General features: G+C 46.0%; 1 protein-coding gene across 1 annotated transcript; it reads right to left on the bottom strand.

Moving 5' to 3' along the window:
* Positions 1-564: 564 nt before the first annotated feature.
* LOC308150052 (uromodulin-like) lies at positions 565-12,249 on the bottom strand (the record flags this gene model as incomplete). The annotated part of the gene is made up of 9 exons (XM_080522921.1): positions 565-584; positions 716-791; positions 1,139-1,298; positions 2,128-2,225; positions 2,335-2,365; positions 2,518-2,616; positions 11,128-11,446; positions 11,555-11,641; positions 11,742-12,249. The coding sequence occupies 9 exons, from the start codon at positions 12,247-12,249 to the stop codon at positions 565-567; spliced, it is 1,398 nt and encodes a 465-aa protein (XP_080379047.1).
* Positions 12,250-16,297: the final 4,048 nt, after the last annotated feature.

Here is a 16,297-nt window from a genome sequence, read left to right as displayed (position 1 = left end):
TTTCTGATCCAGCTTTTCCTTGGAACAGAACATTCAGAGTAGATTCTGGTTCTGACTGAGGTTAACCTGCGTTCTGGAATACCCCCAAGAGGATAGAATCACCACAATAGAGTCTGATACTGTATATATCAAAATCAGTATTTATTATCTCTCCTCGTCATGTTCATCCTCATTATTTACATTTAGATTTTAACAGATGCTTTTATCCAAAGCGACTTACAATTAGAAATTACAGAGACAGTCCTGGAGTAATTTAAGGGCTTTTAAGTGCCTTACTCAAGGACACACTAGTGGTGGTGTTCCCAGATGGGATTTGAACTCATGACTTCCTGATCACCAGTCCAACTCACTATCTAATGCCCACCACTACCCCTCACCATCATCATCATCATCATCATCAATATCTTAATCCAAAGTTGCAACAATGTGCTAGTGTACAGACCAAATACATTTTAAACAAGTAGAATGACATAGTGGCATCTCTGTTCTTGTGTATCAGTCAGAAATACATAACTGATCCAAGCCCAGTCTGGTCTGGTGATGTCTGATGTTCTATGGGTCTGGTCACACTGGTCCATTGATCCCTAGAAGACAAACAGAACAAACGGGATGTCACCTGTCAGGTGTGTGTGTGTGTGTGTGTGTGTGTGTGTGTGTGTGTGTGTGTGTGTGTGTGTGTGTGTGTGTGTGCAACACGGATACAAATTATACTCACAAGAGATTGGTCCAATGGTAAGTGACTCTTGAGGGACAGAGGTGGAGATGGAACGGGATAGTCTTCTAGGACAGCTCTGAGGAGAGACCAGAGGGTGTCAGAGACCAGAGACCAGAGACCAGAGACCAGAGAGTGTCAGAGACCAGAGGGAGAGGCCAGATTTGGAGAGAGCAGAGTGAGTCAGAGAGACCAGAGAGACCAGAGAGACCAGAGAGACCAGAGAGAGTCAGAGAGACCAGAGAGAGTCAGAGAGAGTCAGAGAGACCAGAGAGAGTCAGAGAGACCAGAGAGAGTCAGAGAGACCAGAGTGAGTCAGAGAGACCAGAGTGAGTCAGAGAGACCAGAGAGAGTCAGAGAGACCAGAGAGAGTCAGAGAGACCAGAGAGAGTCAGAGAGACTGAGGAGGTGGAGTGCAGGACTCACTGGAGAGCAGGAGGAGCTCCTCTGGTCACACAGGCTCAGGCTGCAGTGCAGGAAGACGTCCTGGTAGTTCCCCTGGAACAGGAACAGCAGAGCAGAGAAATGTGCCTGGAGGGATGAACCACTCTCATCCACCCTCACCTGGCTACCGTCACTAGGACACCTAGGAGGGGATGCATGGAGAAAAAAGTGAGAGATTCAAATATACCTGGATCTCATTCTGTCTGAAAAACTGTCATTTTCATTCCAAGTCAAAATTCCTTTCTCATAAAATTATTCTGGATTTTAAAAAATTGTATTAACACTTTAATGGTGTGTTTCTACTGTTTCCAGACTGTAACCCAGGCCTATTTGACTTGGGGAGGGGTTTGGGGTTACACGTGTGATACAGTTTGGAAAGAATTACCACTAGGGTGGAAACATGGGTTGGCCAGATAGTATAGTAGATAGAGCACCCTCTAGCTAACAAGTTGGGGCAAACAGAAAACATCTTCTAGCAAGATTTAAAACATGAAAACAGATGATTTATTTAAGATGATTTCTTAAAGTGGAGCAATGGAGATACTGTATGACGATTTAAGCAAACCAATATCCTTTGTCTCCTAAGACACTTGTATTGTAAATATTGTATTGGGATGTATGTTGTGTTATCATTTGCTGTAAAACCAATTCCCCCTATTGTGAATAATAAAGAAAATTGTTCTGCTAATATTATAATGCTACATTATAATAGCCTATAGCGATGAGTGACACTCAAGTGTCTAGCAAGCTAGCTGGTTATATTGATTAAAGGAAAATAGTCTTGTTAACTACAGCATTTGCTTCATACAGTAAAACACATTTGTAGATTTATTTCAGAGACAAAATGTAGATGTTTTCCTTTTAAAGTGACTCTTAACAAAGGTGGTTTATTAGAAACCCTTTCTACTTGATCTCATTACCTATAAACCTTTCTGTGGATTCCATTCTGTAACATTACCCACGCCACTGACCTGTTCTGAATCAAGAAGTGCCGCATGAGGTCATCAGAGTTGGGGGAGTGAGTGGCGTAGCAGTCCTCCAGAACCACCACAAACTGCTCAAACGTCCTCTGCAGACACGCCCACATGCAGGGTGCTGCCCACTGGCAGGGTGACTGGGCCCGCTAGGTAAGGATGTGTGTAGTCTGCGTTGCGGTACAGAGACATGGAGGTTCTAACCCTGGCGCCAATACCAATGACCTCTCCCTTCCTGCCAGGGGTCAAGCAAAGAAAACACTCTAGTCATATCCACTCATACATGTAATTATGGTCTTTAAACTCCAATAGTCTTATGCATTTCTATCACAATGCATAATAAAAAAGGCACTGATTTAATGATTAAGCGACAGTGAGTTAACTCACGGTAGCGAAGGTCGGATGGCCACGTTCAGGCTGGTCTTGGCATCGAGTGGAAACACACAGGAGAAAGGGAAGCTAACTGGCTCAGAGAAGGAGACATTTCTTGAAGGGAAGGGGTAAACAAATAAACTGTTGGAGTAAATCATGTGGGTACCGTTTATCTGGGGGGATGAAAAAGAGAAAAAAAAGAAGAAAGAAAGATGATTATAAATTTAAGATCATGTAAATAAGTTATCAAAGCAACCTTTGAAGGCAGTTTGTTTTAATTCACTAACTGACAAATAAATCTGGAACACTCACCACCTAGAGTGCCAAGTGTTTTATTTGGTATTTACCTAGCAACAATACTTTGATTGCCTACAAAATGAAGCATCAAAATGAATATGAATTTTTTGGCACAAAATGAGTTACACCGGTAGGCCTACACCCCCCCCAAAAAACTACAAAACACCAGGGGCCTCATTCATAAAACGTGCTTAGATCAAATGTTGATCTTACCCGTGTCGTACGTAGAAAACCACGTCAACGTAGTGATTTATAAAATTTCAACGTGAGTCGATTTGAACGTGGAAACGTACTTTACCTACTGGTTATGCGGAGTTATTACAGGCATGTGAGCCGCACTGGAAAAACGTTGCCTACTGTAATTCATGCAAGTGGCTCGTAATAAAAGTAACGATGTTGTTATCAGCCGAGAAAATGAGTTTAATTCAAGATTGAAAGGGAATTAATGTTTATGATTGTATTTCAGTCTATATCCCTCCGGAGCTGTCTATCTCTCTTCAACATGCCTATATACGCGCTCCAGAACGGACCTTGCCCGGCCACCCGCTAAATTATACTGGATTTCGAGTTGAGTCGGGATGAGGGGGAATGGCACCCCCCCTGAAATAAAAACAGTCCAAATCATCCCCCGTCTAAAACTGCCATCCCCCCTTTCCATCCCTTATGTCATTGTATCAATGAACGTGGTATTACTGCCCTCTCCCGCTTCCAGACGCACGCCTACCCTATAATATAGTATTAACGCCCTGTGATAGCGGCTCAAATAGCGGCTGAATGAAGCCAATACTGTCTGTATTATATGATATTATAGCACTTGGCTTCATTCAGCCGCTATTTGAGCCGCTATCACAGGGCGTTAATACAAACCTCATTCACCTGCGTTCATTTCCAAGTATGTTTGGTATTTATAGAAGGAAGCACGTACGCAACTTTAAATCATCTCAGCTCGTTTTATAAATAATGCTTACGACGGTTTAGAAAAATGTGCTTACGTGAAAGTCAAAGATGACGTTCAAGTACTTTTTTATGAATGAGGCCCCAGGGGCTCGACGTCGAGTATTCAACTTGCTTACGTACATTACCTACTGGTTATGCGGAGTTATTACAGGCATGTGAGCAGACCCGTCACCAGGGCCCAGTCTTAGGGTGGGCCAATGAACTGCATGGGGGGGGCACAATTATTATTAACTATTTTATATAATCCGATATGCTATGGTATTCGTCATGCAACACTGACATGCATAGTAGGTTGCAGAGGCTAAATTGGACACGTAGCCTACCTATGAAGACTAGACCTAAAATTATCAGAATGCAGCAAATAACACAACAATAAACACAGGCGAAGCTGGTTTATTACAAGGCCTTGTCGACCCGAGTAGGCCTAAGCTAAACTTATTTGAATGCAAGTTACTTACAGTATGACCGACCGATCGTGTGATCATCACATTAAAACCACCCATCTACAGCAATGATCAGCCAGATCCTCATCATTGAACACGTGATACACAAAGCACATTAAATATATTAAATATAGCATAACCGTGCAAACAGCTCATCTCTCCAGTTGAAAAAGCTGTCGAGAATACAACTAGCAAAGCATCACCACGGCGGGTGCTCACACACACACACACACACACACACACACACACACACACACACACACACACACACACAATATTAACTTACCCTGAATTCGCACTCTCCTCCCGGCTCAGAAAAGAAGGAGGCGGCGTTTTTCAGTGCTGAATCTCCTCATCAGTAAGTCCTTCCACTCATCCTTGAACTTGTGGGTGAGGTCCTTTTCGAAGGCAAGCTGAATCAGTTGAGCCTTGCGCTTGTGCAACATGCTGCGCCGATGCTCAGAGAAAACATTTTTAAGGGTTGAAAAAGAGTTTTCACAAGTCGCGGTAGACGCTCCCAAAGTTAGGGCGAATGTATAAGCTTGGAGGACAGTTGGCATGGCCTGAGTGCTGAGTGGAACGTACTGAGAATATTGGCTAGTGTCCAATTTCCATCTTTGGGGGGAAACGAGGTGTCCTCCATCTTCTTTACCAGGAACCCACGAGCCACAGCATATTCAGATTCAACCACTTCAGTTCGAGCTAATCTTAGGAGAGGAGTGACCTTCGATGGATCCATGAAATCCTCGGCCTCTGGGTTTAAAGCAGCCAGCGCACCAATGAGCTCGCAGCTGCGCTCTCCAAAACGCGCATCCATCTCTTGCACAGCATCAATAACACTGTAAAACACTCTCAGGAACTCTGTCTTTTCGTCAGTGTCCCTCTGTGACTGTCCAACCGTTCCTTCAACTACAAATGCACCAAAGCTCTTGTTAATTGTGCGTCTTCTCTTAGTTGGACAGCTGGGACCAGCCTCGTCAGTGGCTGAGGCTGGAGGAGAGCAGAGGTCCCAGAGCGCAGTAAACTCATCCTCTGTGCGCAGTGATTTTACGCATTCAGATGCACTGTTCACAAGAGTAACCGCAGTGAACAGGTCCATGTTCTCGCTTTGTAGCAGTCTGTTTGGTGGCTCGAAAAGTAACAAAACTTTCTGAACAACGTGTGCAGTAAAAAGAAAGCTGCGTTGTGATATGGCACGAAGAAGCCCAGTAGCCTCGACACGCGCCTCAGCATGGCCCCGCGCGTTCTCCACCTCGGTCAACACCGTGGATATATCCTGGAAACTTTTCAGCACCACATTGACTGTTGCCAAATGGCCAGTCCATCTCTGGTCCAAGAGGCGTTTCAAGGTCTCGCCCTTGTATTGAATGTTGACGGTTGGCCTCCTGATGAACTTATATAGCATATCGCATACGCTGAAAAATTCCTGGACAGCCTCTTCACAGGACATGGCATGAATCACAACTAAGTGAAGTTGGTGATTAAAACAATGAATATATGGTATGTCACGACCCAGTTTGTTCTGTAGCAGTTTCTGCACACCGCCGTGTCTCCCTGACATTAGTGACGCGCCATCGTAAACCTGACTCAGGATTTTGTCAGGGCTCAGTCCAGCTTTCTTGAGCTCATCAATGATGACACCTGTTAGTGTCTCTGCATCCCCCTTCTCTGACGTGGACATTACCAATAGGCGCTCACTGACCCCGTAGCTCTCATCATCAACATAGCGCACAACTATCGATATGTTTTCCTGGCCTGTAGGATCCCGTGTCCCATCCACTTTTATTGTGTACCAGCTGTCCCCTACTTGTCTCACTATCTCCTCTGTCACAAGTTTGCTCATCATTTCTATAATCTCGTTTTGGATTACTGGGCTGGTGTAGCGTGCATTGTGTGGAATTGCTTGTGTGATCTTTGCCAGTTCTGCATCTTTACGTATGGTGTACTCGAACAGCGACAAGAACAGCCCAACGGAACCATGGTCATCGTCTAGCACACCGGCAAAACCACAATTATCTCCACGTAGGGGCAACTGATTGACCACTAAAAACTCGAGCATATCAATGATAGCTGACATGTAATATATGTTGCGTGCCAGCCAGGGCTGGACTGGCCATCTGGCATACCGGGCATTTGCCCGGTGGGCCGCGGTAGTTTTGGGCCGAGCCGACCGGCAAAAAAAAAAAAAAAAAATGCATATTTTTTTTTTACCAGCCGGCCCGGCCGAAAGTTACCATCGAACGGCCCATAAATCGAAAGCTACCATTGAACGGCCCATAAATCAGGGACAACGGACAATTATTATAATTATTACAACGGCCCATTGGTAAATTTTCTATACAGACACTGGGCTGGCCCAATCAACAGAGAGAAGGGGGGGGGGGGTCAGGGGTCACGCACGCACGCAGCACCAGACCTCCGTCTCAGTTTCGCGGTAGTTTTGGGCCGAGCCGGCCGGCAAAATAAATGTAGTTAGCCTGGATAGTTACTAGATAGATACTGAGAGAGATGGAGCGCAAAAGCACACTAAAACGGAAGGGAGGCTGGGAAAAACAAGAAGAAACTCGAGGCAGATGCTGCCAAATGTGTAAACATTAGGGACATGTTTGCTGCACCCTCAAGTTTACCACAGCAGCAACAGCAACAGGTTGAAGAGGAGGCTAGCAGGCGGGAGCAGGGTACAGATACAGAGGATAGAGAGGATACAGAAGAAGCGGGGCAGAGTCAGCCTGTAACCGTTGACCCGGTAAGGAAAATATAGGTAGCTGTGTAGGGGTGTAACGGATCGCCCCCCACGGTTCGGCACGCATGTGTACCGCGGATCAATTGCAAAATGTAACCAAGTAATAATATTACTTAATATTAGTTAATATCCCTTGTAAATCACAATGTAGAGTTGCCATGAAAAGATAGACGCGACAGTTGCGTGCTTTGTTTTACTCTAAAGCGCAATGATAGGTTGATAATGGAAAAGAAAATCTAGAACAACAAGGCTGCGTTCGTAAATTCGCTCTGGAATCTGATCACTGAGTACACTGGTCTACTTGCACTGGTACCATTGCTTACTGTATGTAGTCGTCTTTGTAGTGGTTTGGGGGAATACTACAGTTTGTCATATGACTGTACAGCACAGTATATAAGACGAGTATATAAGGCAAGTATTTTTGTGCTGGTGGGTGTGGTCCGACCGATTGGGGTGGGCCTGTCTGGGCCAAAAATGCCAGGGCCTAATTTTTGTCCCAGTCCAGCCCTGGTGCCAGCTGTTCGGAGTTTAGGAGAGTGGAAATCTCCCTTCCCGTCTCTTTACGTTTTACAGAATCCCTCCACATTGCTTCACAGGCTAAATGCTCCTTTGAAAGGGCATGCTTATTTAAGCCCTTGTTTGTTTCCACGGCATGTTTCCAGTCATTAAATCCCCTAATGGAGAAGGTTGCATCGGATGATTTGAATGTTCTACATGCGTAGCAAAACGCAGCGTCCTTTTTCATCGAATATTCAAGCCAGTCCCTGTTCCTATACCAGCTAGAGGCGAATCATGATCGGTTTTTTGCACCAAATATCCGGACTGGATATTTGGTCAAAATAACCTGTTTAGGCTGGTCCATTCCAAGGTCATCCGATGGCTCCACCACTGAACCAAGATGAACAGTAGTCGTCGGGGGCTAGCAAGGCTAGTAGTAGCCCTAGCCCTAACATTTGTTGGGCTAGTAGCTAAACTCACCTCGCTAGTGGTAGCCGTCTGGGTGCTAGTGTCAGGCTGCCCACAGTCGCTAATGCTGGTTATGTCCATCGGGGTTGGGTGCAGCAGCTGCGCCTGCACCTTTCGAGGATTTACCGGCGGTAATCCACTTTCTTATATCCATGATCTTTATTTAAAAAGCTTTATCCAAGCGCAGATTTCACTCAGCTGCTCAGTGCACGCCTGCCTCACACAACTGAAATATCGGGAGCAGCAGCGTGCGTACTGCGTAGCGTAGCGTGCAACTTTCAACTTTCAACTTTCAAATGATTGGTTGTCACTAGAATCCCGTCCAACAAAATGAAAAACACACTATTGTTTCTCAATTTTAATGTCTTCATTTAACATAAAATATGAATAATTTTTAAAATATAAATATATTTCTTTATTTTTAATTGTATATCTGGCCGCCAGTTGGGGGGGCACCAGCACGTCTGTGGGCGGGCCCGGCCCCCTGAGGCCCGCCCATAGTGACGGGCCTGCATGTGAGCCGCACTGGAAAAACGTTGCCTACATGTAATTCATGCGAAGTTTAAGTGGCTCGTCATAAAATTAACGATGTTGTTACCAGCCGAGAAAATGAGTTAAATTCAATATTTAAAGGCAACTGATGTTTATAATTGTATTTCAGTCTTCCTTTATATGCCATCATTAGGCTATTGTATGGTGTAATCACTCTAAATTGAGGCGTGATAAATTAATTGTGATTCCTCAGGTGTTGCACATTAAAGACTATCCTATATATACTCTACTACAGTAAGCAAACAATTGACACTCAACCATGGCTGTGCTTGTTTTATTGGAGGACTTGGCAAACCATGCGTTTCATAGGGAGAGAGTGTTTAGGGACCGGGCGGACTTTTTTGCCCACGACGATGAATGGCTAACGAGCCGCTACCGGTTCCCGAGAGCCATTCTCATTGATTTGTGCGACCAACTATCCCCAGGCTTGGAGAGGAGGACACGCCGCAACAGGCCCATACCTGTCCCTGTACAGGTGCTCTCCACCCTGGGGTTCCTCGCCACGGGGGCATTTCAAAGGGAGCTGGCTGACCGGTCGGGTATATCCCAGCCCTCCTTCAGCCGCATCCTGCCTGATGTGATCGGGGGAATTCTGAGAATTCCCATTCAATTCCCATTCACACCCCTTGAGCAGGCGCGTGTAAAAGACGGGTTTGCCGACTCCTTTGGGTTCCCTGGCGTTATAGGCGCAATAGACTGCACGCACGTTGCCATACGGGCACCGTCAGTGGATGAGCATGTTTTCGTTAATCGAAAGAATTTTCATTCGATCAACGTACAGCTCATCTGCGATGCCCGTATGGCACTGCTGAATTTCTGTGCTAATTGGCCGGGTTCTACCCATGACTCTTTTATAGTACGCCAGAGTAGGGTAGGCGTTCGTCTGGAAGCGGGAGAGGGCAGAGAGGGGTGGCTTCTCGGTAAGTTGCATTTGTAACGTTTGATCATGATAACTATCCAGGCAAATGCTTATACTGTAATAATTGAATATGGTCTTCTCAGGTGACAGGGGTTATCCATTGAAAACATGGCTGCTCACTCCCTTCGCAAACCCCCAGATACCGGAGGAAATCCGGTATAATTTAGCGCATGGCCGGGCAAGGTGCGTTGTGGAGCGCACTATAGGCATGTTGAAGGGGAGATGGCGTTGCCTTGACAGCTCCGGAGGGACCCTCCTCTATACACCCAACAAGGTATATTCTTCATCCCTCCTTCAGATGCTGCATATTGTGTATGGAAGCTCCTGCAGTCTTATCAGTAGCCTATTAAATTGTTTTAACTAAACATTTTCCCCCTAAAAGGTGTCGGGCATAATTGTGGCGTGCGGTGTGCTCCACAACATTGCGCTAAACCATGGACTGGTGCTGAACCCACTGGACGTGAGAATGGATCCACAAGAGCCCCCTAATCCGCCACCTGATGGAGCAGCAGCCCTGACCAATGCGATAAGGATAAGGCGCCAGCTAATACACCGCATTTAAGGTAGCACGTCAATAACAGCTCATTAACACAATGTAGTTGAGGCACACATACAAACAAATTTATTCGGACTGCATGCTTTCAATGATTGCATTATTCAGATGAGTGAGAACTCTACGGATTTTTTTCAACTCTTCTACAATCGCATTAGCTGCATTGCAGAGGTCTCGCTGTGTCTAGAGGACCTCGTCATTGAAGGCATTGGGGGTGGGACGGCTGCCTGAGGTGGAGGGCCTTTCCTCTGGAGGTGTGGGGGATGCTGCCGAGGCCGTTCGCCTTTCCCTCTGCTGTGGCTCCTTGGTGACACGCGATACCTTCAATGCAGGCTCATCAGTCTCCTGCGATGCTGTAAATAAAAATGTACATTGTTGAAACAACCACATGAGATGTCATTATTTAATTGGATACATTTTAATTGGATTAAAGAAGTTCGGTATTAAGCCCTGTTATAAGGTTATTTACGACCATATGGGTCCATATCAACATTTTGAGTTTTATGACCTTCTTTAAATAAGCACACAGGAAACTCACCTTCATCCACCAAAAGCTCTGCTGTGTCGCCTTGTGATGAAATGCCACCAGTTGCACATGGCCCCAGGATGGAGGCGATGAGCTGGTCCCTTGTAGACAGCTCCGGTGCGCCTGGTCCTCCTTCTGTTGCCAGCACGCTCGCTTTGTGGTCCGCGATGCGTTTCATGGCCTTAAGCTTCATGTCAGCTCACTTTTTCCGCAACTCCGCCAGTGTTCTCCCCCCTTCTCCAACTTCATTCACACTGGCAGTGTCACACTGCCAGGCAACAGCTTTCGATTTTGTAGTGATGCCACTATTGAGGCTGCCGAACAGCGTCTGATATCGGGCATCGATCTCTGATAATAGACAATCAATCTCTTCCTCACTATAATTTTTCTTTTTGGTTCTTTCTGCCATCTTGCTCGTCAAAGGTTCTGCTCAACACCTCAATCAAGCCTATTTATAGCACTTGACTTAATTGAGCCGCTATAATTGAGCCGCTATCACAGGGCGTTAATACAAACCTCATTCACCTGCGTTCAATTCCAAGTATGTTTGGTATTTATAGAAGGAAGCACGTACGCAACTTTAAACCATCTCAGCCCGTTTTATAAATAATGCTCACGTCCGTTTAGAAAAATGTGCTTACGTGAAAGTCAAAGATGACGTTCAAGTACTTTTTTATGAATGAGGCCCCAGCATCTTCATTATGACCACAGTTGTGGGTCCCAAACCCACTGTGTCTGCACTCTGCGTGGGACGTCTCGTTGCCTGAACAGCCAACATCATCCATCCAGATCTGCCCGCTGCCCTGACCAAAGTGGGCAAAGCCAGGCGCAGACTGGGCAGTACCACACCCCAGCTGTCTACACACCACCTGGGCATCATTCATGTCCCAGCCATCATCACACACTGTGCCCCACTGGCCATTGTGAAAGACTTCTACTCTCCCAGAGCAGTTGTTATTGCCATCGACCAGTCTGACCTGGGCACCAGCTAATAATCCCAAAATATTAATTGATAATCATTAAAAGAAATAGGCATTTCTATTATTATTCTGGGTAAATTATCAACTTCAAACAAAGGTGTTTTTAGAGTTCTCACCATGCTTTTCACACCTCCAATTGAGCTTATCCTCGCTCACACAGGTCTCACCATCTCTGCATGTGCCACACACAGCTGTGTTGACATCTAATGGAGCACAAGCAAGGCATTAAAGGAGAGAATTGCATTAATTAACATAATTATTTTTGCTTAACAGTGTAATAAAACATTGAGACATACGCCTTACCTGCACAGTACGCCAAAGAACAGCCCGTCGTGCTTACAAACTTGTAGACAAAGGGGTTTCCTGGGCAGGCTTTGACATGGATAGGATTAGATTCCAACTGACAGCATCCACTAGTCCAGCTACCGCAAACTTGCCGACTCACTATCCCATCCGAAGGCACTGGATGAGGTGTTGTCAACCACAGAGGAGCGAGCGTGCCGCACATATAAGGGTCAATGCATCTTTCTGGCATTTGCACGCTGGCATTGCCGATGAAGAGGCGATACCAGCCCTGCCAATTACCGGGACGGTCGCATTTATGATAGCTTGTTCTAAAGTCGGTGGCGCGCCAGGTGTCATTCAGCGCGGTGTAGTGTTGGCAGGGGTCGACGCAACGCAGGGTGCCGCTGACACTGAGGCAGTCTTGGCCAGCAGGACACTGAGTGTTGTTCACACAGCCGAACCGTACAGAACGAGAGGCAGAGAGAGAGCCCTCCTGGGGTACCAGGCAGTTGAAGGATCCAGGCATGTTTTTGCAGACCTGAGGGGGGGCACAGGGCTGATCCGGGAGGGAACACTCGTCAACATCCACGCAGCCCTCCGCAGAGGACCAGCGGTAACCTTGGCGACAGCAGGAACCGCGTTCGCAGGCTGACCGGTTGTAGCATGACAGACCATCGCCAGAGAAACCATCTTTACAGGTGCAGGTGACCGATGGGGGTGAGGAAGGTACACTTTCTACCTCATTGTCCAGAGGAGAGGCAAGACAGGTGGCATGGAGGTGACAAGCCTCACAACTGGTAACAACAATACCTGTGGAGCCAACAACTAACGTCAATTATTCTTGAATCAAAACAACGGAAAATAAGCAGCAGCAGATCAGTGTTTCTCAAATAAGGTCAACATTTGGTCTGCCACCAAAAAGCAATCAGCACCGCCTTGAGAACAAGCCACATTCTTGCAATACTTTTACACTACCTTGCAACTACACCCTGAATTCCTAGGCTTGCGCTCTATGAATTTAAAACAAAGTAAATTGTAATATAGTTGTAGTATAAGTAATGTTCTTCCAGCATGATGAATTTAAATGACTATTTAACAGCAGAAAAAAATCCCAGATTGTCCCTTTAACAAAGATCAACCTATGTAGTGCATGCTTGCCATCCAACCTCACCTGAGCTATCTGCTGAGATGGCAGGTAAAAGCATTAGCAGTAGGATCCCTGATGTCATCAACATGTGCCCCATATTTCTGTGCCAGTAGACTGTGGTGAACTAAGTGTGAAACCTGTCAATACAACACAACACTACACAATTGAGCTCCTCATAAAAGATAAAAGGTTTCTATTAATTGTGTACTTAGTGTATGTGTGGACTGCATGCCATAGAAGCAGTAGTTAACATTGACAACTTAATACAACAATCATTAGTATCAATAGACATGTTACATGGTAGCAAACGTACCTGTGTGATATGGTGAAGTGAACTATCAAGCTCTGAGTTTCTGTGACATTATGTACCTTCTATTTGAGTGGGAGTGTTCATGAATGTGCCATGTGGTTGTTGTTGCCTTCTCTAGATTAATAATAGCATCCTCAGACTCCTCGCCTGGTTGATCAGTGGGAGTGCAGCTAGTAGACTGGTCAGGTGGCGGGTCCTCGTTGTCGTCGGCCGGGTCGCGTCCTAACGATTCCCACCCGAGTTGGGGTAGACCACGCCCCGAGTTGGGGTAGACCACGCCAACTTCTGGAATATGTAGGGGTGTTCTCTGTATCTTGTTCTTCCGCCCCGCAGGTCGTTCCGCAACCCCATTGGATTTTAGCTTGTGACGTAACACGGGGTGCACGATTAGATATAGGTTACCCATCTCTGTATGCAACTCGGCGGAGCTGAGTGTGCCGCCGCGGGCACGGCCGCAAGCGACCGGGCGCGGCTCTCACTGCCCTGTGGGCCCTGGAACGCGCGCCTATTCTTGTGTGTCAGTGATTGTGTTTGTGTTTGAGAAAAAAGAAGAAAAAAACCACCCCTACATATTCCAGAAGTTGGCGTGGTCTACCCCAACTCGGGTGGGAATCGCTAGGACGCGGCCGGCGTAGCCGGCGCCATGCCAGCTGCAGTAACACTGGCCTCCACAGTGGTGCTGCTAGCAACAGGTGCATCAACGACGTTTGTCCCTGACCCAGTGCTAATCGCATCCCTACCCGCGTTAGTCTCAGAAGCTGCATTGGGTAAAAGAAAAGAGAAACATTTTCGAAGTTTCGCTGATTTTTGTTCCTTTTTATAGGAAAGTTCCCGTTTTTGCGCACCGCTGAGGTATTTTCGCTTGCTCATTTTCCTTGTGTCTCGCTGCCAATTGAGCGTGTGACGTCAAAGTCATGTTGCTATTGGATACGGCTAACTATGTATATATTTTTTTAAATATAGGCCTATATATAAAAATTAAGGTTGACACAATGAAGGGCCACTTATTTTCTTTGTTTTATATAAAACTAAAAATAAAAAATAAAGTTTGTATCCAATGTTAGTGGGGCCCCCTAATGGCTGGGGGCCCCCCGCGGTGCGTCGCTTGCGGGCCCGTCCGCTACGCCACTGATGTGACATCACAACCATAATACAGTTATTCTCACTGTGAAACCTTATACTAGTAGTGAGTATGGGGCACTTTTCTTTGATCTCGATTTCCTTTGTTCTTTTTTATGAGGGGGGGGGGTCATAAAACATGGGCTCTTTTACAGAAGGGGGGGTTTATTTACCCCCCGCGTTGTGGTTTTATTAACCCTCGCCATTTGCTCAGAACACGCAGGTGTTTAGGAAGGGGGGCCAAAACGATAGTAGACGCAGGTGTTAGTTGACACGCACACACACACACACACACACACACACACACACACACACACACACACACACACACACACACACACACAGGGTTACCCTAACCCTAACCCTTAATTAGGAAGGGGGATGCCCCAAATGACTAGGGGTGAAATCATAGACGGATCATGAAAAAATGGGCCCCTGGGCCTGGACGTGTAGAAAGCCCCCCCCCCCCCCCTCCCCAGCGCAAACATTTTTTTTTTTTTTTTTTTTTTTTTTTAGAGCGCAAGTAAACACAATGCCAACAGCATATAAGACAGCCTACGTTCACCTGCATCTCAACAGGTTTTACAGCGGAGGAACACTCAAAGCCAACAGCACAATAACTAGAAAAAATTCACCTGTATTTCAACGACACAGGATTTACAACACAGGCATGCCACACTCAATTGAAGCCAACAACAGTACATGTACAGTAACAAAATACACCGCTTTCAAACAAAAACAATTGGCAACACTATGGTGTCATATATAGCAACCACAGGATGGCTTTATAAGACTAAATTAATCATAAAATAGTCTTACCTTATGCAATACATTTTTTCCTGGCTCTGCTTCGTGCAAAATCATCCATGATATCATCAAAGTCCAGTGATTTGGTCAGTTCGCTCTCAATTGCCATGAGAGAAAGAGCCTTGAGACGGTGTTGCGTCATTTTAGTCCACAGTTCGTTTTTAATCCTGGACAGCACAGAGAATGACCGCTCCCCTTCGCAATTGGTTACAGGCAGAGTAAAAAATAGCCGCAGCGCAACATAAACATTTGGAAACATAGATTGCAGGCCACGATCGATAATTACGCGGAGTAGTCCTTGTGGGCTTTTATCCTCTTCAGCCTTAATAAAAGATCTGAGCTGAATTAGTTCATCGGCTAAACTGCCATCTAGGTCAGATGGGTATGCAGATGCCAGAACTTTTGCCTTCTCAATGAGTGAGGCATTGGACTCATTGGATTTGACATAGAAAAGCACATTGAACAAACTGCACAGGTGTCCGTAGGCCTCCAGACGGTGTCCGAGGCTCTGAATAAGCGTGTCGATGGCAACATTGAAGGTCTCTATCTGAAACTTGCGTCTTCCATCAAGCTCAATATCCTGCTCTCCATTCTCGTCAGCAAAAGTCTTGCGTCTCTTTCTGCGATGGCTATCATGTCTGTAAGTCTGGCTGACACCCGGTATACTCAGAGCTGCGCTTTCAAAACTGTCAAAAAGGTCTCTTTGTGCAGCCACAAAATCACGCAACGATTCAAGTGCCCTAACTGCGGTTAAAAGGGCTATATTTCTTTGCTGCAAAATAGCGCTGGTTGCTTGAAATCTTGATAATATGGTATCCCAAAACTTGGCCAAGAACGCCATTTCCAACCTATCCAATTGCGCACAGAGCCCAGCTGCTTCAGAGCGCGTGGCCCTATTTTCCATCTGATCCGTAGACAAAGTCCGAAGCTTCTCTTGTATCTTTTCATAATTTTGCCACAGTGCTTTCGTTGAGTCAGCACGGCAACTCCAGCGTGTAGAGGAGAGAGATTTAAGTGTTAAACTTATGGGCATATTTGAATCCCCAAATACTGTGGCCCAGCGATGTGTGGAGGCGGTGGTGAACGCATATAGAGACTGCAACAAGTCAAAATATTTGCCAACTAGATCGCTACAGGCATCAATACTGTTGACACCGACCAGATTCAAAGAATGGGCAGCACAGGGGACAT

This window comes from Nansenia antarctica (assembly GCF_963989245.1).
Source record: "Nansenia antarctica genome assembly, chromosome: 2".
In the NCBI taxonomy this organism is placed as follows: domain Eukaryota; kingdom Metazoa; phylum Chordata; class Actinopteri; order Argentiniformes; family Microstomatidae; genus Nansenia; species Nansenia antarctica.
Note: the sequence above shows the minus strand (reverse complement) of the source record. Positions and strands in the feature narration are given on the sequence as shown.